The 23,140-nt window shown below is 49.3% G+C and overlaps 1 protein-coding gene across 1 annotated transcript in view; it reads right to left on the minus strand.

Annotated features, from left to right (window-relative positions):
* Positions 1-23,140, minus strand: part of LOC142558616 (uncharacterized) — a 217,623-nt gene that overhangs the window by 93,784 nt on the left and 100,699 nt on the right. The window contains exons 6-7 of the mRNA XM_075670792.1: positions 22,647-22,815; positions 6,145-6,316 (exon numbers count right to left, since the gene is read on the minus strand). Of these exons, the coding sequence (XP_075526907.1) occupies positions 6,145-6,316; positions 22,647-22,815 (341 nt within the window). The remainder of the gene's footprint in view (positions 1-6,144; positions 6,317-22,646; positions 22,816-23,140) is intronic.

Raw genomic sequence — 23,140 nt, forward strand, 5'->3', positions numbered from 1 at the left:
AAACTGTACTAGAAACCAGCATGCAGCTGCCCAACGAGAATAAAGCGACCTTCACCGAGGAGGTCACGCACCCGTTCCGCCACGCTAATCCAGATATGCCTGAGGAGAAAAAAATTTGGTTCCTCACGTGTGGGGTCAATCATGAACTCTTCGCTGGACTTATGCCCCCAACCCGCCCAAGAGAGCAGTAGAATTCTTTACGCAGGCTACGACGACTGAGAAGACGTTAGAATTGCGTACAAGGCACAGTCACCGCTCGAGGCCAAACAGCGCAGACCAAGCACTCTGCTACAATTATCTACATGAGACTATAAGGTCACTTGTACGAGAACTACAGTAGATGTTCCTAGCGTCGCAGCCCCAAGTGAATTCGATTGCTGACAGTCTGACTGGAGATCCAGCAATCGGTGGCCTGCGCTGCTGCAGCCCGCCATCTCCTTGGCCCTCCACGGCCCCCAGGACGTCCCCCAATTGAGTCGCTAGGTTCCACCACCGCCACCACAGCCACATGTTGGCCACCCCAACGCCCCGAGGAAGACACACATGTGGCGCGCCCCGACCACCTCCCGCTCTGCAATCACTGCCACGGCTATGTCTACCACCGCTGCCCGTACCGTTACGTGGTACTGCGAGGGTTCGCCGTCAACGCCCCACGCCCACACCAAGGTGAACGGCCACGTGATATCGCCGACTACCTCACCGCCACTCAGTGGAGCCCTCGACTGCGATACCCTTCATCTTTGCCAGGCCGCTATCTATCGCAGCAGTGCTGACCATACATGGGCAAAGCGCGGCACCGGTCAGTCAGCCCATGCCCGAAAATCTAAAAGCAGCAATCGATGCTTGTGCTGCTGCTTTTCATTCAACAGACAAAGATCCTCCGCCACTGACCAAGGCGTCTAAAAGGCTATGTCGACGACATATAAACGAGACGCCGCCATCCACACGAAGCCTAAGAGCAAGTAATGCGCCGACATAAGAAGACCTGTCGACGCCACCCTCCAGCCACAGGTCAACACGGTGCAGCCGTGACCCAAAGCTCAAACCAAACTGTGGGGAAAGACAAACAACCCCTGACCTCAACGTGCTGCTGGACGGCCACGCAGTCACCGCCTTACTCGACACAGGGGCTGATTACTCCGTCATGAGTGGACACATGGCCGCCCAGTTGAAGTTAAGACTACATGGGAAGGCCTTTAAAATCGGACCGCTGGAGGACACCTCATAAGGCCGACTGGTATCTGCACGGCAAAAGTTACCGTTCAAGACAGGACCTACCCTGTCACCTTTTCTATCCTCCAACAGTGTTCACGAGACGTCAATCTCGACAGCGACTTCTTGAACCAATATGGCGCTATCATAGACCTGAAGTCGACATCGATAACGTTGTCCAAAGATCAAACGACCCCGCCCGAGAGCTCTCGCTGTCATCATACATTGAGTGCGCTCGAAGATCAAATCAACATCCCGCTTCACTCCAGCATTGTCATTGCCATCTGCACAAAAACACCCGCAGACGTAGAAGGCGTCATCGAGGGCCACCAACATCTACTGCTTGAGTGTGAACTTTGCGTGGCAAGAGGGAGCGCTCTACTGCGTGGAGGGAAAGCGAAAGTGATGGTGATAAGCTTCAGCGAGGAGTCCAAGCACATCAATAAGGCCACGACGATCAGATCATCGACGAAATTGCGGAAATCAGGGATGTGTTTGCCCTCTTCGATTGTGCCACATGTACCTCAAAGTGCATGGTTCCCGAACAAGACTTCAACATAAATCGAAGCCTCTCCATGAGTAAGCAGCAACCGCTCAAGGGTCTCCTCCCACAATAGGAAGACTACTTTTCGACGTCATCCAGTTATCAACAAACGCCAGTTCCAAAGCATCACATAATAACCGAAGAGTGTGCTCGACCACTCCGCCAGAGCCCTTACCGAGTTTAGACGCAAGGACGTAAAGCTATAAAGCAACAAGTTCGTGAAATGCCGGGCGACGGCATCATCGATCCTGCCGTCAAGAATCTCATGGTCATCTCCTGTAGTCTTGGTAAAAAAGAACGGAACGCGACGTTGCGTCGATTATCTTCCATTAAACAAAGTTACAAAGAACAACGTATAAATCCTCTCAGGGATAGAAGACGCATTCAATCGGCTCTACAATTCTAAATACTTCTCGTCATTCGATCTTAAGACTGGCTACGGGCAAATACAAGTCGACGAGATGGATCGCGAGGAGACCGCCTTCATCACGCTGGACGGCTTCTATTAGTTTAAAGTCATTCCACTCGGACTATGCTCGGCGCCTTCAATGTTTCAGCGCGGAATGGACACTGTGTTAACAGGATTGAAGTGGCAGACCTGTCTTATCTACTTGGATGACGACGTCGTCTTCGCCAGGAATTTTGACGATTACTACAGGCGGATTGAGACAGTATCAAACACGATCAAGTCTTCCGGACTCCGCCTGAAGCCAGTTAAACGTCGTTCAGCTTACGAAGAGCTTCTGTTCTTAGGCCACGTCATCAGCAAGTCTGGAGTCCGTCCCGACCTGCAGAAAACAGCTGCCATCGCTAAGTTCTCGCGGCCCGTCGACAAGAAGGCAGTGCGCAGATTCTTTGGCCTGTGTGTCTAATATAGGTGCTTTGTAAGATACCATTAAAGAAATAGTCTCCTACAAAGCGCCTATGATAGACACACAGACCAACGAATCTGTGCACTGCCTTCTATTAACGAAACTATTAAAAAATGCACTACATCTACAGGCTTGGAGTGACGCCTGACACCGGCGAAAGATTCCGAGAGCGAGTGGGGCTATACCGATCAAGGTTCAACCAAATTAAGAAAGCCCACTAAGCTTGAACAAAGACACTTCTTCACCAGAAGAGGAATTGGCCTCCCTGGTGCCGTATTTGGCCGCGACCTCCCTGATATCTACAATTAACCCATGGCCCTCAGTCCCCAGCAGCTGCGGAGCACCTGAACAAGGCGGTGGTCAGACCTGTAACGCAGCAGAGGGTGCTAAGAATCTCTGGGCCCGGACAGGCCGCCAATGGAAACTGAACCTGTCAACCTTCAACGCCCGAACTCTGGCGAGTAAGACTAGCTTAGCAGGACTGTTGGACGAACTATCAGACATTGTTGGGGATATCATTGGCCTTAGCGAGATAAAAGAACTGGTGAGGCTTATACATTGCTAAATAGCGGCCATGTCCTCTGCTATAGAGGTTTCCCTGATACGAAGCAACAAGGGGTAGGATTCCAAATCCATAAGGACATAGCAGGCAACATTGATGAATTCTACAGCATTAATGAGAGGGTAGCATTAGTCGTAATCAAACTTAATAAAGGTATACATTAAAAGTAGTAGAAGCCTACACTACAACATCTATAGTCCAGACGATGAGGAAGTAAATCGGTTTTATAAAGATTTTGAATTAGCGATGAGAAAAGTGCAAACTCGGTATGCAGTAGTAGGGATGAGTTCAATGCAAAAGTGGGGAAAAGGCAGGCGGGTGAACAGGAAATTGGCAACTACGGTGTCGTTTCTAGAAACACTAGACGAGAGAGGCTGGTGGAATCCGCAGAAAGGAATAAGCTGAGAATAACGAACACCTTTTTCAGGAAACGTAGCAACAGAAAGTGGACCTGGAAAAGCCGTAATGGTGAAACAAGAAATGAAATTGGTTATATATTTTCTGCCGGTCCCAGCATGGTGCAAGATGTAGACGTGAGAGGCAGGTAAAGTGCAGTCACCGTAGATTAGTGAGGGCTAGGATTCACCCCAATTTGAACTGAGAAAGAGAAAAATTGCTGAAGAAAAAATAGGTCAACTTAGAAGCAATAAGGGTAAAAGCAGTCAAATTTACGCTAGCACTTGCAAACAAAAAAATGCCGGACTCAATTCTACGCGCATTCCGCCCGCCGCGCCTGGTGGTTTGCATCCACGGGGACGCGCGACAGCGCGCGCTCACTGGGCATAGACGCGTTAGAACTGTGTACTTCGTGATAGACAGTGTTTCAAATGCTTCGATATCTAAAAACGCAACTGGAATATTTTTATAACTGCTAGATCAGCACAAAGAGGTAAGAGGAAGCACTTCCTTGCACGAAATAAATCTGCTTTGCTGAGAGTGGAATGTAGCGCGCCGTACCTGCGTAACCAGGCAAGTGAACGCGGCGTAGCCCAAGTGCGCGATAACAGGGGAGCTGTTCAGCGAGATCACGCCGCGTCTTGACGGGCACGAACCGTGTCGTACCGTCTGCGCATGCGTGTGGACGCGAGCTTGCGCGCGTGCACAAGCGTACGTGTGTTCAAGGTATTACTCATGCCTCAGCCAAATCACTATCCTTGGCCATTAATGAATCCGGTGTGTGCAGAGACTCAGACAGGGTTCGTGCTGCGCAAAATTTTCCCGCGCCGATGAGCGCCAAGGAGGTGCGGGGCATTCTAGCCTTGTGTTCGTGCTTCCGCCCCGTCCTGCACAGCTTTGCGGAAGTCGCCCGGCCTCTTACTGCGCTTCTGAAAGCCGATGCTTCGTAGGCCCAGAACAAACAACCGTCTTCTCAAAGCTCTCTGTTGAGCTCATCTCTCTGTTGAGCAAAATACGTGGAGATCCTCGTATTTTGGCGCACTTTAAACCATCTGCTGCTACAGAAGTACGCACTGACGCGAGTGGTCGCAGTATAGGCGGCGCCATTTCGCCTCAAACGACACTTGTGCTCGGTATTTGTGTGCTGCGTGCCCCTCAATGTTTAGTATGAGCGCTGTACCGACGCGCTCAACTATCGACTTTGGTGTGCTTCACGTATCTCGATATGCTCAACAAACTGTACTCCATCTCATAAGTCGTTTGCACCCCTGCTGAAAGTGCACATGCAATATCCTTGCGCAGCAGAATAGCTACAGGCGTAATTATGTGATAACTGGAGGGAATAAAACGTTTTGTTTTCGCGTGGCACATGATACGTTACAGCCTTAAGTCGCATTTTACGACCACAGCGCATTGTGGTACTTACGGCCGGTAACCGCAGTAGCCGCCCTAACTGTGAATACGTAGCAGCAAGGCACCGCCAACCGTGTGCTTCCATCTAAATCCGCGCTTCTTAGTGACTGGCCACCGCGACAGCAAGAAATGAGTGGTAAAACCCGTCATCGTTTATTCTCATATCACCCTGCAGGAAAAGCATTAATTAATTCTGCGATAGTTATTGAGATCAGCTGTTTGTTTTTACGCTGCTCGGACTAGAGAGGTGTCACCGTGCAGTAATAGCAGTTTTAATTCTAGTTAGCAGATGGTGCCACAGCATTAGCACTGGCGATGCATCGATAACGCGGAAAGCTATAACGGCCTAACTATTCACTCCATCATTAATATACCACTCCACTGTAGTATGGTAGGTGATAACAGTGACGAACAAGCACCAAAAAAGACGCCGAGCAGACGATGTGGCATGGGTGAACATTTATAAGGGCGTTCACCCTTTATGCTAGCTAAGGAGGCTGCATGGTACTACTGAGAAAGTGTATAAATGAAGCAAAGCGCCGCTGTAATATTCATGCAAACCCAGCTTCTGGTTACAACGGGAAACATTTTCTGCCCACATCCACCAACCAAGTAACGTATCCACAGGATTGTGGCATAATCGTTGCTGTGTTATCGTGATGAGTTCTTGTCATGCCATGGCCCTTGATGCGGTGCCCTGCGCATGCGTAACATGCACACATATGTATATATACTACGGAGCAATAAAGGCGGGGGTACTTTCCGTTCCTGTTCATGTGAGCAGGCCTAACGCCCAAGTATAGGTGCGATTTTTCCTCAGATAGATACGACTTCACTAAGTCCAACGAACAGCGTGCAACCATTTCATCCGTGCCATAAGAAGGCACACCAAACATCGCATGACCACACAGTAACGAATGTTCCCCTACTGCTACTCTTCCACCAAATAACAAGTGACTGATTGGCCTGAACTTAATTATTCTTGTTTTAACTGTTTGACCCAGGGGAACAATTTCCTTTGTTATTTCGTAATATTTTTGTCTTGCCCTCATTTGTTGGACCTGACGCCCGAATTTTTCTGCGGAACAAATAAACTGTTTACTGTAAGGAAGTAAACGCCCGGCGAAGGAAAGCGCTCAGCTTACCGTGGATAACAATGGATCCTCGGAATGTCTGTGCCAGCTGCCGCAGCACCTGCGGCGGTATTGAGCTGCCTGCAATGAACAGCCACTGAACACTGGCCACGTCGAGGGATAGCGGCAGGCCACGTTGGACGATGCACTGCCCGTGCGTTGGATACAGTACCAGGGTGGTCACCTAGGTTAGGGAGAGAGGGTATGTACTTATTTTTTTATGAGGCGGGGAAACTACCTCGTAGGCTGGAGCCCGTAGTTCAGGGCCCCATTGGCTCGCGCCACTCAGTGTGCCCGCAGGATCTGCAATCGCTGCTCTTGCGGGTCTAAGCTGGTCATCGCAGTCCCCCAGGAGGAAGGTGAAGGAATAGGGGAGTAACTCGGGGGGGGGGGGGGGGGGGGGAGGTGAGCATTCCCACGTGCAATGATATATGTTGAAGTCCAATGGCGGAGTCGGAACAAGCTTTTCTGCTCGTTTCGGAGCAAGTTTGTTCCAATGACAGATTGAGGGCAGGAGTAAGGTGTTCCAATGAGAGAGTCGGAGTGGATTCAGAGCGGGAGTCACTCTTTGGAGCAGAAAAAGATGCTCCGCCAAAATCAGCGGAGAGGACCGGAACTCTGCGTGACGTATTTCTTTTACCACGTTTGTCTGCCGGGAGGCGCCACCGGTCACGACTCGCGAGGAAGCAAAAGCTGCTGCACGCTTGGCGAGATATCCATTCCGCACTTTTAAAAAAACAACAGGTGAATGGCAATAAGGAGACAAGTGACCGGTGCGGCGGTGCTGAGAGCAAACAGAGGAAGGAAATGACAACAGGCAAGGCATCCTGAGTAACTCGGCGATAGAAGTTCCGCTTCCGCCTTGCCCCACCGGCGCAGGTTGTGTTCCACTCGCGGATTTGGAGGCGTTGCTCTACGCCAGAGTCGAGTGCTCGTTCCCGGAGTCCGTCGGCTGCTCCAACTCCGCCATTGGAATTCAACAATAGTGTGGGCTTTGCTCCACAGTAGGCACAGTATGAAGGATACTGCGTGGGGTGGGAGAGGTGAAGATAAAAGAAACAGGGAAATCAATTGGTTTGAAGCTGTCGCCATGCGACGGCGTCTTCTCGGTTAAGGGAATTATGTGGTTCGAGGAAATGTTTCCTGCTATCTCTGTAATGTTGTAGTGTTTCAGTGTAGTTCAGTGGTTCTGTCGGTGCATCGTCTGGGTTGGACAGCTCTTCCAATGGCATCCGGTTAGCGAGCTCTCGGGCTACCGCAAGAGCGCGTTCATTACCATGGAGAGAGGCGTGTCCACCTGTCCAGACGACAAGCACCTTGTCTGTGAAGGCAGTCTGCGAACTAGTGACCACTGCGAGGACCCCTTTGCGTCCCGTGCCGGCATGGCTGAAGCGTGCACGATGGCTAGGGCGACAGCGGCCTTTTCCACCGTGCTACTGTCGACAGTGTTGAGCGCGGCCGAAGCCCTAAGAATGTTTCTACTATCTAGTACGAGTAGACGCAGGGCACGTCTCTGTGGGTACCGGGCCACGTCGGTGTATAGGACCAGTGTGTATGACGCATCATCGCCAAAGAATAGAGCCAGGGCTTGTGCTCTCGCTTTTCTTCCACCTTTATGACAGTCAGGGTGCATATTCCGTGGAATTGGGGTCGCATGAACTTTGTTGCGAATGCTAAGCGCAAGAAGAGTGTGGTCTTCCAGTTGTGGTTTCCTTGTGTCTCATATCCTAGCCGGGATAGAACGATGTACCCCTGCATTGTTCGTTGGAGATGTTGGAATTGGCTGTTAAGGCGACCTCCGGTTAGTTCGCGGATAGTGCTATGCATCCCGAGTCATAAGAAGCTACTGAACAAATTTATTTTGTCAAGGTAAAATGCGTATAAAGATCGTAAAGTACGACTGCTACGCGAGAACTCAAACAAAGCCATTTTCCCGCATTTCTACCCTTCATAGACCGGCCAGAGCGTCCGCCATTTGCGCGCGCCAGCGCGTGAGTATCTCGGGGGACATGAACTGGTGCGCCAAGTTCCTTGCAATACCTCCAGATGGAACTCGCCTCCGCCGCATAGGCGCCCACGCAAGAGGCCACGTTTCTACCAGAAATCCCGCCTTCGCCCATACCGATCGCAGCCAGCGTTGCCCTGTAGAGATTACGGTTACATGCACTCCAGTTGCCGGGAAGCGCTAGAAGCACTCAGCGACCCTTGACTACTATCACGTTCCACTCTTAAAGGCGAATTTAAAGCGTCCTCAATCTTTTTTTTTCACCTAGGTGAACACACAAATTGATGCTCGCGGGCAGTTTGAATTGATCCGACACACCACACTGCCGCTATTCGTGGTTTTCCAGTAACTTCATCACTCGGTCAGAACATAAAAATTTTCGATAAAGAACTGTTCATAATGGGTTACCTTCGCTACCGACCATTTTTATTTTTCTATGCATCTAATCCTACGTTGGACGCATGCACGAGCGATCTAGTTGGTCGCCCTAAAGATCAATGGCAGATCCGCAAAAAGCACACGCTTCCACAGAAGCGTTCAGGGAAGCTTCGTACTGCCTTCGGTATGTAGTGGTCAAATTATGCACATCGCTCCTTTTCACACACGCATACCTCGCCGTCATCGTTATGTGCCAGCTAGGAACTTGCACAAATAAAAGAAAGGAGTACGTGCCGTAGTGCACCCGCTATTCCAACAAAAGGGTCGCAGTTTCGCCTGAAAGGCGAAGCACCGATTGCGACAGCAAATTGGTGTATAGCTCTGCGAAGTAAGGATAGCAGTTTCAGCGGTCGTATAAAACTTGTAAACATTCGCTTACAAACTAAATTAACAATGATAGAATATGTAAGCGTGACGGAACAAGAACGTTGGAAGAAACCGACACAGAGACAGTGCATGCTGACTTTGTGTGACTGCTTCTTTACACGTCCTTGTTCAGTCGCGCTTACACATTCTATCATAGATTAAAAGCGACAAGCCCGCCAACGTGCTTCCGCAAACTGACAACTAAACTGACAAGCCCGGCGTCACGCGCGCACAGGTAAACATGAACACATCTCGCTCGACAAGGGCGGAAACTCGCTGTCAAAATGCTGGAGTAAGGAATCGCGGCAGCAACAAGCGAATTGACCTTCGTGCATCTCTCGCTTAAACGTAAACGAAACGTCGAACTCACAGCGCATACGAAGCTACCGGCACCACGCGCACTCCGCAAACATCGCGGGTCGTTTTGAAGATGAGACCCGCGTGGACGCGCACTTTGGCTACGTCGCAGTCGCTTTCGAGACGCACGAGCACCGACAACGCGTCCCTACAGCGTCCCTCAAAGGCGTATGCTGCGGCATCCACCAATCACGTGCCCAACGCCGTAATAATAAACGCCGCAGTTGTCTTCACTCTGTATGGAGTGGTGGGCGACGAAGTCATGGAGGAACCCTAGCAGCCGCCCGAGCATAACGCCCCTCCTCCTTCGCCTGACCCCCATGCCTCGCGCGCGACAGGAGAGGGCACGCTTCTGGCCCGCGTTTCTCGCTCGCGCACGCGAAATTAAATCGCGTTGGCCGGCTCACCCTCGCAAGCTTTCCCTCATGCAGCATACGGCGCACGGCGACGATTTTATCACCCTTGGAGTTTATACGGAACCTCAGGGCGACGCCGACGGCAGAAATGCGCCTTGATTGGCCATATAATTGCTATCGCAATAAAATAGGCGTTTAGGAACAACTCTTGGCAGTAAGTATACGTCTTAGGAGAGGAGCTTAGAGCAGAATGTACGTAAAGCGCACAATGTATGGCGTGGAACCGGCGAGATGGCGGTGACCCTTACAAGTTTTATGCAGCTCACCTAGGTGTCATCGACGAAGATTCCGACGGTGGTCCTTACTGATGGGATTCTATTCGACGAGGTATGCCTGTCATCGATCGACAGCGGTTCTTCGTCTTCGACTGATTTGTTCGAAGCCTTCGAGCTACAACAGTGCCGAGCAAAATCTGAACGTTTTGCGATTTCAAAATGGCAACATTGCCAACTGGGCGTCGACGCTGTCAAGTGTCAGCTACATCACCGGAGCAGCACTGTGACGATGGGGCGTGGAACTGGCGGAGATGACAGTGACCCTTACAACTTTTCTACTGCTCACACTGGCTTTTTTTTTTACCAATTGAAAGCGTCTCGCGCTATTGTGGCGTTTCCACCGCAAATGCTTTATCTTACTTTTTTCTTGTGGGCGACGCGGTTCTGTGTTGTCAAGTGCACGGCACTGTGGCGGGGATATTGGGTGTAACCCACGTCCACCAACTGCTGAACACATCCGACAACTACTGTATGGTGAAAGTGCAATACTGCCGCGTGCTTTTCGGGCTTTGTGTCTGTGCCACTGGAGTTTGAATGAAGGGTGTTAACGCGTGTGAGCACTCGCACAAACCGACTGCGATAGCTTCGTATCTACGATAGGCCCATCGCATCGGGCAGGGCAACTCGCCCTATCTCTCGCGATAGTTCGACACACGTGCCTTCACAGCCTTTAAATACTGCCCGCAAATAAGTGATGCTCGTTCTTTGTCAATCGCCGTCCATGCTCGCATATGTTGCTGCTATTCGGCTAGTTGCTTTGGTTATGTTGGGCACAAGTTCGCCTCAATAAATGTTTGTCTAGCTGTGCGCACGTCTTCTCTAATTACCGGTGTGTAGCACCACTCGTTACAACTGCTGGAGGTGCTGTATGTCCAGCGCTCGTTCAGGCACTCGCGACACCAGTCTGCGTCAGCCAGAAGAAAACGACCAACGAAGAAGCCGCCGGAATCTTGGGCTCTCCCTTGACTACGGCTTGTTACCAGAGAAGACATGACGTTCAAAAAAGGCCACGGCAGCCAAGCTGAGCGAGCCGATCACTCCTACAGCCGTCGTGTTGGAGCAGCCAAGAGAGTCGCCGACATTCCGTGGAACTGGAACCCCCTGCAATGATACTGAGGACTGGCTCGAAAAGTTCGAGCGCGTGGCGAGCTACAACAAGTGGAACGATGAAGCGAAGCTGTAGCACGTTTACTTCGCGCTGGAGGAGTCTGCACATACGTGGTCCATCGGCCAAGAGTCTCAGCTCAGGACATGCGAAAACATTATGCGAAGCCTTCTTGTTACATATACAAATGTCCTCCGCAAGGAAAGAGCCAAGAGACAACTTCAAACACCTCTCCAGCTGCCTAACAAAAGCGTGACCATCTTTGTGGAAGAAATGAAGAATCTTTTTGGCCGGGCAGACCCAGAAATGCCGCAAGAAGCTTGGTTTTCTTAATAGAAGACTGAAGCAAGAGGTTTCCGCTGGGCTTATGTGGAACCCACCCAAAACAGTCGCTGAACTCTTAACTAAAGCCGCAGCCATAGAAAAAACACTCGACTTTCGAAGAAGACAGTAAGGAGGCCCTGCTCTAGTCCGTGGTACGTCTCTCACGGAATTCGACGCCGTGAGCATAAGCAACCTTCAAGACAAAATCAAGGCTGTAGTACAAAAGGAACTTCGTAAAATGTTCCCTAGCTCCATTCTTTAAGTCGCAGCGCTCAGCGATGCTATCAGACAAGAAGTCCAGCAGGCACACAGCAGGCAGCGGGCAACTAGTTCAGCCGCACCAAGCACCCGAATACACTTCTCGACAACTTCAGCTTATGTCGTATGCCTCCGCTGTACAAAACCAAGTGCGGCCGACCAGATCGGCGTACTCACCATTGCAACGTTCACGACCAAATGACCGTCCACCTAGTGCCGAACAGGCAGCCTCGGGAAATGCCGACGTCTTGAGGACTCCCAGCCAGCATCCGCTATGCTTCCACTGCGGCGTGCCCTGCCATGTATACCGTCGCTGCTTCTATAGGAACCTCGGCATCCGTGGTTTCCATATCGAGGCTCCACGTCTGTAACCTGGCCAAAGGCCACTTCACATCGAACTAAACCTACTAAGGCAGACTTCGTCAACTATCCGCTACAGGTTGCCGTCACCCTCATGCCGCCGTTTTACTTCACGCCGCCCTAGCTACGCGGGAGCAGTGCGGGGAAGGTCCCCCAGCCATAGCTTGGGAAACTGAGAACGGCAACCGGTAGAGGCACGGTTTCAGCCCGTCGCACTGCTGAAAACCCTCCCCCACCGCAGCATTACAGTGCTGTAACTGCGCCTGCGCCGTCCGAAGAAAATTTGTCAGCGACGCGACAATGTAATTTTCATACCACCGACGAGACCAAGCGATGCGTCAGTAGCAAGTACCGGCAAAGCCGCCGCACCACACCCCGACACACGTGCAATACCACAACAAAATCCACGGACCTAGTAGTGAAGATAGACAACCTGGAGGTGTTCGCTCTGGTTGACACCGGTGCTGATTTCCCCGTCGTGAGTGCAGTGCTCACCACTCAACTAAGGAAAGTTCTTACTGCTTGGGACGGCCCGCAGGTGGTCACGTAGCAACACCGAAGGGGAGATGTACAGCTCGTGTAGCGGTGCGAGAACACGTGTCCTACCGTTTTCATCGTCCCAGAACAGTGCTCCCATGACGTCATCCTAGGCGTAGATTTCCTTTCGGTAAACAGTGCGGTCATTAATCTACACGCACAGACCATAAGTCTTTCACCAGACAATGCAATCGCGCACGATCCAAGCCCTGCATTATCTGCTTCACTCGCGATCCTCAATGAGCGTATCGCGTTGCCAGCCCGCTCGAGTACCCTGATCAAAGTAGGTACCAACAGCGGCAGCTGCGTCGAGGGATTCGACGAATCGAACCCAAGTTTGCTGTTTGAGCCGGTCTTGTCTGTAGCAAGAGGGATCGTGCGCCTGGTCGAAAGAACAGCCAATAATAACGAATTTCTGCTCGGAATATTGTTATCTTGCTAAAGGCACCACGGTCGCGCTTTTTGAGACTGTTTATTTATTTGTTTACAAATACTGCTATCCCATGAATTGGGGCATTGCAGGAGTGGTACAGAAGATTATACATAAACAATATTAGGAAAGTGCATGATTACAAACGTGAGTGCAAAGATTTACAGAGAAAACAGTACAGTATCATGACGGAAATACATGATTTGGCAATTCTCGCACAAAATGATCAACAGACATTCTCGACATAGGCAACATCCTCACTCTCGAAAACGAACTCTCACCTCGACCTCCTGACATTCCATTAGATATAAAGCCTGGTCTTCCGCAAGCGAGACAAGAACGGCTGCAGAAACTGCTTCATGCCTACTAGGATTGCTTCGCTACATCGTCCAAGATTCGCCAGACGACGCTTACAAAGCATCGAATAATAGCAGATAAATATACACGGCCTATTCACCAGTCACCGTACCGCGTGTCCATGAAAGAGCGCGAAGCAGTCAGGAAAGAGATAAAAGAAATGCTGCACTACGCCGTCATCGAACCCTCTCAAAGTCCCTGGGCTTCCACCGTCGTGCTCGTGAAAACAAGAGACAACACCGTAAGATTATGTGTCGATTACCGCCGACTCAACAAGGTTACGAGAAAGGACGTCTACCCGCTCCCTCGAATTGACGACGCCTTGGATCACCTTTGCAATGCAAGATAATTCTCCTCCATGGACCTAAAGAGCGGCAATTCGCAGGCGAATGTCGACGAAAGGGATTGCGAAAAGACTGCGTTCGTTACACCAGATGGCTTATAACAGTTCAAAGTCATGCCATTTGGGCTCTGTAGTGCCCCTGCAACCTTCCAAAGCATAACGGACACCATGTTGACTGGCCTGAAATGGCAGACTTCTCTGGTCTATCTTGATGATGTGTCCGTATTCGCTTCTACCTTCGAGGAACACCTTACCAGGCTAGAAATCGCCCTGCGTGCTATCAAGTCATCCAGACTTACGCTGAAGCCTGAACAATGTCGCTTTGCCTACGAAGAGCTCAAATTCCTGCGCCACGTTGTCAACTCTGCAGGCGTCTTACCAGACCCAGAGAAGACAGCTGCCGTGCGGCACTTCCCACAGCCCCGTGAAAAGAAAAGCATCAGAAGGTTTCTCGGACTATGCGCCTTTTACAGACGTTTCGTCAAAAACTTCTCGCGGATTGCAGAGCCGCTGATACGCCTGACAAAAGAGGACGACCCGTTTGGATGGTATGCACCACAAGGGGAAGTGTTTCGAGAGCTCCAGCTCCTGCGCCGTCTCGAATCGCCACCCATTCTGGCGCACTTCGACCATAACGCAGAAACTGAAATCCACACCAACGCCAGCAGTATTGGGCTTGGCGCCATTCTTGTTCTGAGACAGACAGGACCAGAACAGGCCATCGCCTGTGCCAGTCATTCTTTACCGAAGGCAGAGTCAAACTATTCAAACGGAAAAATAATGTCTGGCAATAGTGTGGGCAACATCAAGAGAGGGAGAAAAGAATACAGAGAAAGGCAGGGACGTTAACCAGAGGTAGTTCCGCTTGGCTACTCTGCACGGGGGGAAGGTTTGAGGGGGATAAAAAGAGTGGAAAGAGGAGATAGAAAGAGAGACGAGCACGAATGAGGCGCGTACACTATAGAGCGGTAAGGGGCGGCATTCTTAATGTCTATCGTGAAGCCCCGTAGAGCGCAGGAGCCTTAATAACGCGAGTAAGGCCTTCAGCGCGGATGTTCTTTTGGAGATTCGGATAGTGGACAATAGACAACATCAAAATTCCGCCCATATGTATACGGCACATCATTTACTGTCGTTACCGATCCCCATGCTTTCTGCTATGCAAACCTGAAGGACCCGTCCAGACGCACGCCTCGCAAGATGGAGTTTGCGGCTGCAGGCGTTCAACATCTCCGTAGTTTAAAGGAACGGAAGAAAGCATTCAGACGCAGGCTCTCTCCCGAGCAACCATCACCGTATACAGACGATGACTCAATTTATTGGGCATGGTCACCGCCTCCCATTATGCCCCGCAACAGCAGGCCGACCATGAACTAAGTGGCCTCATTGCGTACCTTGAAGGTCGAAGTGACAGCGTACCACAGATCTTCAAGCGCAGTGTGGCCGCATTCTGCTTGAGAAATGTTCTAGCCGAAAAGAACTTCGATCCTACGAAGGACGCCTACCTTTTTGTTGTAGCATCGTCGTTACGTTCAGAAATTTTGCTGGCGTCTCATGATGGAAGCAACATCCGGACACCTCGGCTGTGCACGAACACTCGCGCGGATTGGAGAATGTTATTACTGGCCGCGTATTATAGAAGTCAAGCACTACGTCCGCACGTGCAGTAGTGTGAACGACGCAAGACTCCAACAAAACCTGCCGGAATACTGCAACCAATCGAAACCTCCAGAGGACGGTTCGAGCAAGTTGGATTGGACTTTCTTGGGCCTTCCCCGACGTCCACCGCTGGGACCAAATGGATTATTGTTGTGACGGATTACTTGACGCGCTACGCAGAAACGTGCGCACTGTCAAGAGGTACCGCCGAGCAAGCAACCAGATTTCTTATTTTTCAGATCGTTCTGGCGTCACGGTGCGCGAGAGGCGATTATCACTGACAGGCATTCTGCAGTGACCTGATGCACGCCATTTCGCGGTACACCCAAACTACTCGCCGCAGAACTACCGCATACCATCCGCAAAGTAATGGTCTCACAGAACGGCTAAATAAAACCCTGGCGGACATGATGTGGATTTACATGGACATTGAATATAAAACGCGAAGTACTCTCTTAAGTCACATTCGCCTATAACACGGCCATTCAGGAGACAACTCGGCTGACACCGTTCCCTCTTGTTTACGGCCGGGAAGTGACTACGACACTCGACGTCATGCTGCCACATGCCAATGAAGTGACCCACACCGTGACGTGGCGACCTTTCAGCATCTCGCCGAAGAAAGAAGGAAAGAAAGAAAGCAAGCAATTGACTCCCTGCGCTACAAGTTTTGGTATGCGCACCAGTTCACCGACGAGGCCTCAGCGAGTAGCTTCTTTGACGTTATTTCGGCCCATACAAGATTATCCGCCGCGTGGGTTCGCTGAACTATGAAGTCATTCCTGGCGCTTTGACGAACTCTCAGCGACGCCGCGCACGGCGTGAAATTGGTCATATTGCGCGCATGAAGCCGTATTACGCACGTTAGAAAACTTCTTGCGTAGTTTTTCTTTCTTTACTAACTTTGTGCTCACCACGAACTCTAATGGTGTTTATTTACCTAAATGCTAATTTCCCAAATCGGGACGATGTTCTTTTGGAGGGGAGCAGTGCCACATGCCTTTCGCGCTTTGCATCTGTGCCGGTGGCTTTCGAATGGCGGGGGTGAACGCGTGCGCGCACAAATCTACCGCGACAGCTTCGTATCTAGGATGGGCCCATCGTATCAGCCAGGGCAACTCGCGCAATCTCTCGCGATAGGTCTGCGCGCGTTCCTTCGCAGCCCGCACAGAGGTGATGCTCGTTCTTCTTCGATCGCCGTCCATGCTCGCACGTGTTGTTGCTATTGGGCTAGTTGCTTTTGGTTATTCTGGGCACAAGTTCGCCTCAATACATGTTTGTCTTGCTGTGAGCTCGTCTTCTCTAATCACCGGTGCGTAGCACCACTCGTGACAATACTTTCTAAGCTATCACAGCTCACTGCAGACGTTACTGACGTAGAAGATCGGCTGCTTCCTTTAGAAACGAAGCTTAGAAAATTGACACGATTGTAATTACCTTAGCTAACGTTGAAGATCAGCAACCACAAGATGACGAAGCTTTGACAAGCATCATTAAAAAAATGGACGACTTGGGAAATCGGGGGAGACGCAATAATTAGCTTTTTATGGCTTGGTGGATTGTGATTTCAGTGAAACGGCAGCCCATTCTGAAGAACTTGTGCTAAGTCTGTGCACTGAACTGCCTTCGTTATCTGTTCAACGTGTACAGAGGCTGGGTCAACTTTGCGAAGGAAGAAATCGACCCATCATTGTCCGCTTCAATTCTTTTAAAGCCCGCCAAGCCGTACTTGCAAAAGCATTCCAGCTCAAGGGATCGAGCGTTACTATATCTGAAGACATTTCCCGTACAGCCCGTGATAAGCGAAACAAATTATGAGCTTAGGTCGAACAAAACAGCAAAAAAGGCGTTAAACCAGTTCTGAAATTTGATAGGCTGCACTTGGAGAGCAGACGCTTTCAATGGGACAGTGAGCCGGCGTTGTACGGCAGCGATGACAAAGTGCTGCTAATGGCACGATGTGCCCGGTCAGCATTTTGTTGACCGATTGCCACAGTATAAAAATAAGTTGATGATTTTCAATTTTTTCTGCGTGCCATCTAACCGACCATTGTTTTGGGAACAGAATCATGGCTTGACCCGACTGCCTCAAGGAGGAGGACAGAACTTTATTGTGTGCCTTGCGAGTTGGTGGGGAGGGCCAAAGGCCCCGCCTAGGTGGCGGCCAGGAGTTCGTGGGTCCTAGCGGCATCCTCGGCCCGCCTCAAGCTCTGAAATATTTCCTGGCACGTACGATTGCTTTCGACGACACCACTGCACACGCGGCGGAGGGGTGTTTATTCTTGTCCATAATAACATGCCAAACGTCCAAATGTAATTTCCCGTTAGTGAAACTGAATTGATTTTTTGTAAATTATGGCTGCCTAATGGGAAAGCAACGGTTCTTAAGTCATTCTATAGGCCTCCTGGTCCTTTGGTAGAACCGCCAATTAGTTTAATTAATTTTTTTAAAACGATTAACGATGAATGACTTGTTTTAGGAGGGGACTTTCCAGATATTGGATGGTAAGCTGGGGAACGAAGGGATACTGCTCGCAGATGTCTATATTCAACTTTTTTCATATTGTAGATCAGAACACTATATCAGAATATGCGGGAGCCATCGCGCAATGATAGAACAGGTCATGCACTCAATCTCTTAATCTGTAACGTACCTGGTGTTGTATACATTGCCAGGTTTGAGCGGCCACAGTTTTGTTCTAGCAGATTTATCAGTTCTGTATGTAAAGGTTGCAAAAACACCTAGCCGAAAGATATATGTCTACGGCAAGGTCAACCTCGAGGCGATTAGCGCTGCTTTCGAGTCGTTCCTTGCAACTTTTGATGCGCTCGCGGATCATATAAATCTCGAACTGTGGAATACTTTTAAGCGGGAATGTTTGCACTACGACAAGCTTTTGTGCCATCACGAGTTATATAAAGCAAGAGAGCTCGAGACAAACCCTGATTTAACACAGAGTTACGTGCCCTAATTCGAAATCAGCGACGAATTTATCAAAGATACAAGGCGTCTAATTCACGAGAGTATTTGGCCTTGCTGAAAGCAATAAAAATTGAATTTGCAAAAGTCCGGCATCGATAGGACTTGTATTTTTTTAATCTCGGACAATGAGTTGTCAGGTATACCAAAGAATTTTGGAGGTATGTGAAGCGTAATGGCAAAAACAACCGATTGATACCTGCTTTGAAAAATGATGAACTAATCATTAGTGCTAATGCGCCTAAAGTTAAAATTTTCAGCCCTTGTCTTTCATCTGTGTTTTCGCCGTCTATCTCGCGCACTGTCTATTTTGCATTATTTGTTGAAATAGACCGCATGCCGGAAGCCACCTTTTCTGTCGATTATTATTAAAAGATTATTAAAATTATTATTAAATTATTAAAAGACGTGAGCGAGGCTAAAGCACGCCGCCTAAATGGCGTCGCTGTCGCAAGGAATTGTGCAGACGCCTGCTTCCACCCTGTTGTTCCAGAAGTCCCTCAACGAAATCAACATTCCTGATGATTGGAAGTTAGCGCGAGTCATGCCCATACATAAGAGTGTTGTGCGATTCTCCGTTCAGAACAATAGGCCCGTCGCCTTAACTAGTATACGCTGTAAAATTATGGAGCGTCTAATATATAGTGGTTTTATCGCTCATTTAAGCAAACCTAATCTCCTACGCGCCAGCCGAGGTGGTTTCATGCGTAGTTTATATTGCAATACACAGTTGGTATAGTTTATTCACTGTTTAGATTCGGCAATTGATAAGCAACAAGTTCTGGACTACGTTTTCTTAGATTTTCGTAAACCATTTGATGTAGTAGCACACAGTCTCCTACTCTCCAAAATAAAAGCTTATAACTTAGACGGTAAAATAATAGATTGGACTGCTGAATATTTCTCATTGTGGAAACAGGCTGTTGTTCTCAACGGTATATCTTCACAATATGTACCAATTACGTCGGGAGTTCCCCAAGGCTCAGTGTTGGGACCACTATTGTTTTTATTGTATATTAATGATATTTCACTTTGTATACAGTCTTCATTCAGGATGTTTCAGCCGTCGCACGTAGTGCTAATATGAATTCAGCGAAAGTAGCCGAGAACACAGTGGCAATTACTTAGTTATTAAATCAAAGAAGATAAGGTAAAACAATGAATTTGTTAAATCTAATTCGTGATGCCATTAACAGATCGGTGTGCTTTAGAGACGAATGTGAGCCGACATTATATGCGCTCTTTTTACGCAGAAATCTTTAACCAGTGTTGGTTTTCATGAAATAAACGTCCGTTGATACCACGATGGAAGTCCCCGCCCTTAGAAAGAAGGCTGGAAACTATCCGTCAGCTCCGTTCGGTGTCCCTTCACATTTCTTGGTCCCTCTTCAGTCGCCCTGTTTCCGCCATGGACCCATAACAACTTGCACAATTTTTTTTCTGGAAAAGATCACCACGAAGATGAAATGCAAATTAAGGCTACTGGCGTGCTAGGGGGCGCGTCCAGATTATTTTGCACTTCAGCAAACCGCTGCGGTGGGGCAGAACAGGTGTCCGGTGGCCCTGACAGCAGGTAGCGCGACTAAGCATCGTTACCTTAGTGTTCCTGCCCGTTCTTGTATGCGACAGTGAAGTCATACACCTGCAGTAGGCGTATCAGCAGCCATGGCGTCCCGACCAAGTCTGTCTGTCTGTCTGTCTGTCTGTCTGTCTGTCTGTCTGTCTGTCTGTCTGTCTGTCTGTCTGTCTGTCTGTCTGTCTGTCTGTCTGTCTGTCTGTCTGTCTGTCTGTCTGTCTGTCTGTCTGTCTGTCTGTCTGTCTGTCTGTCTGTCTGTCTGTCTGTCTGTCTGTCTGTCTGTCTGTCTGTCTGTCTGTCTGTCTGTCTGTCTGTCTGTCTGTCTGTCTGTCTGTCTGTCTGTCTGTCTGTCTGTCTGTCTGTCTGTCTGTCTGTCTGTCTGTCTGTCTGTCTGTCTGTCTGTCTGTCTGTCTGTCTGTCTGTCTGTCTGTCTGTCTGTCTGTCTGTCTGTCTGTCTGTCTGTCTGTCTGTCTGTCTGTCTGTCTGTCTGTCTGTCTGTCTGTCTGTCTGTCTGTCTGTCTGTCTGTCTGTCTGTCTGTCTGTCTGTCTGTCTGTCTGTCTGTCTGTCTGTCTGTCTGTCTGTCTGTCTGTCTGTCTGTCTGTCTGTCTGTCTGTCTGTCTGTCTGTCTGTCTGTCTGTCTGTCTGTCTGTCTGTCTGTCTGTCTGTCTGTCTGTCTGTCTGTCTGTCTGTCTGTCTGTCTGTCTGTCTGTCTGTCTGTCTGTCTGTCTGTCTGTCTGTCTGTCTGTCTGTCTGTCTGTCTGTCTGTCTGTCTGTCTGTCTGTCTGTCTGTCTGTCTGTCTGTCTGTCTGTCTGTCTGTCTGTCTGTCTGTCTGTCTGTCTGTCTGTCTGTCTGTCTGTCTGTCTGTCTGTCTGTCTGTCTGTCTGTCTGTCTGTCTGTCTGTCTGTCTGTCTGTCTGTCTGTCTGTCTGTCTGTCTGTCTGTCTGTCTGTCTGTCTGTCTGTCTGTCTGTCTGTCTGTCTGTCTGTCTGTCTGTCTGTCTGTCTGTCTGTCTGTCTGTCTGTCTGTCTGTCTGTCTGTCTGTCTGTCTGTCTGTCTGTCTGTCTGTCTGTCTGTCTGTCTGTCTGTCTGTCTGTCTGTCTGTCTGTCTGTCTGTCTGTCTGTCTGTCTGTCTGTCTGTCTGTCTGTCTGTCTGTCTGTCTGTCTGTCTGTCTGTCTGTCTGTCTGTCTGTCTGTCTGTCTGTCTGTCTGTCTGTCTGTCTGTCTGTCTGTCTGTCTGTCTGTCTGTCTGTCTGTCTGTCTGTCTGTCTGTCTGTCTGTCTGTCTGTCTGTCTGTCTGTCTGTCTGTCTGTCTGTCTGTCTGTCTGTCTGTCTGTCTGTCTGTCTGTCTGTCTGTCTGTCTGTCTGTCTGTCTGTCTGTCTGTCTGTCTGTCTGTCTGTCTGTCTGTCTGTCTGTCTGTCTGTCTGTCTGTCTGTCTGTCTGTCTGTCTGTCTGTCTGTCTGTCTGTCTGTCTGTCTGTCTGTCTGTCTGTCTGTCTGTCTGTCTGTCTGTCTGTCTGTCTGTCTGTCTGTCTGTCTGTCTGTCTGCATCGATCCATCTATGTCCGGATCTAATCGTTTTCCTTTCACGACAACTTGATTCCCTGGGTCACAGCCCGATGCTTCCCCATGTTCCAATAGGTCTGTTCTGCTCTTCAACGAATATTCTTTTGATGCCAACTAGGGTCGCTGGGTATATGCTGCTCGGTATGTGCCGCTTTTCAATAAAACTATTCGATGACAATGTGAATCACTGGTGATATGTGTCGTTCCTCACTGACAAAAAACAATTGTAGAAAATTTCGCTCCTGGTGAGCGGAATCGAACCCGTGTCAGGTATGTTCAAATAACCTTATACAAATATGCACTGACGCCACGCACGCCACGTGTTCAGAGTTAGAAGCGCGAGAGTGGTGCCCGGCTGCCTCATAAACAGCCTGTCTCCGAGGTGGCAATAGGGTACGTGTCACTACATCGCTTCAATGCTAATCGCATTAGCGTTAACATTCTCCATTAAATGTGTTGTGCTAGAACTTTTTTGCTTTGTACATTCTATTTTATTCCGAGAGCTTTCATTATGGACATGCTTCCCAATTTAAGGTATCTTTTAGAGTTTCCGTTGATTGGTGTATCTGATGTACTGTGTGTTACATGTAATTCATTTATGTTCTCTAAAGCACACGCGTCTCTGATGCGTCGGCCTTGAAAGTACAATACATAAATGAAAGGAAACTTGTCACACGTTGTGTACACCCGCGAGCAAAAGTATACGGTCTATGGATTGCACGACAAAGCTGATTTTCTCCTGCCTGTGAATGCAATTTGAAATCAAGAACTGCAGTTCAAACTTGCCACTGCGAAATTTCCAGAACATTCGTCAATTTCAGTTTATGAATATTAATGACGAAGAAATTCAGTTTTTCGGTGACCTTGTGGTCCGTATATTTTCTCTCACGGATGTACAGGTATGAATGGACACTGGGAGTTCTTGGTACACTGATCACAATGCAATAGTGCTCCAAAAATCATAGTACTCCGAAATAGTGCTCCAAAAAGCAAACCCAAAGGCTCGCTTCCAATGAGTCAACAGTGATTACGCGAGCGGGAGCACACACGACAAGATTTATTGAAATTCGGTAAACTTTGCAAAATCACTCAATGTGCAATAATGAGTAAAAGAATGCCAGTGGCAGGTTTGTCCATGTTGTGCTACCGAAAGTAAAGACTTACCCTGTACTTGGCAATAGACGCCAGCACCGATGCCAAGTCGACGGGGGCCAGTAGGACGACCTGCACCTGCTGCGTCAACATTGTGAAGAGGAGCCATATGGGACCCGCGTGCATCAGCGGCAGGTAGCCGAGAAACACGTCGCCCACATGCAGTCCGTCGTTCTTGTAGCTGCGTGAACAGGGCCTAGTTCACATCGTTAATGATGAGACTATTTCGCATGGCCGGTTATACGCTTGAAAAGGCTCCTGATCGCCTCTGACATTTCGAACACATTTTGAGTAGCACGCATTGTATACAGAATACTTCGGCGACCTTTGCTGAACGTGGCCGCGCTATGCACCGCGAGGAATACAAACATTCAAGAACAAGAAATCCCGTGCTCTTCTCTGGACTTCTCCGGCTCCTTCGCAAGTCGTGACTCATGCAGGGTACTCATTTTGACGTCATCAGAGTTTACCCTGATGACATCCCTGATGACTTGAAACTCGGTACT

Source organism: Dermacentor variabilis, chromosome 9, assembly GCF_050947875.1.
Source record: "Dermacentor variabilis isolate Ectoservices chromosome 9, ASM5094787v1, whole genome shotgun sequence".
In the NCBI taxonomy this organism is placed as follows: domain Eukaryota; kingdom Metazoa; phylum Arthropoda; class Arachnida; order Ixodida; family Ixodidae; genus Dermacentor; species Dermacentor variabilis.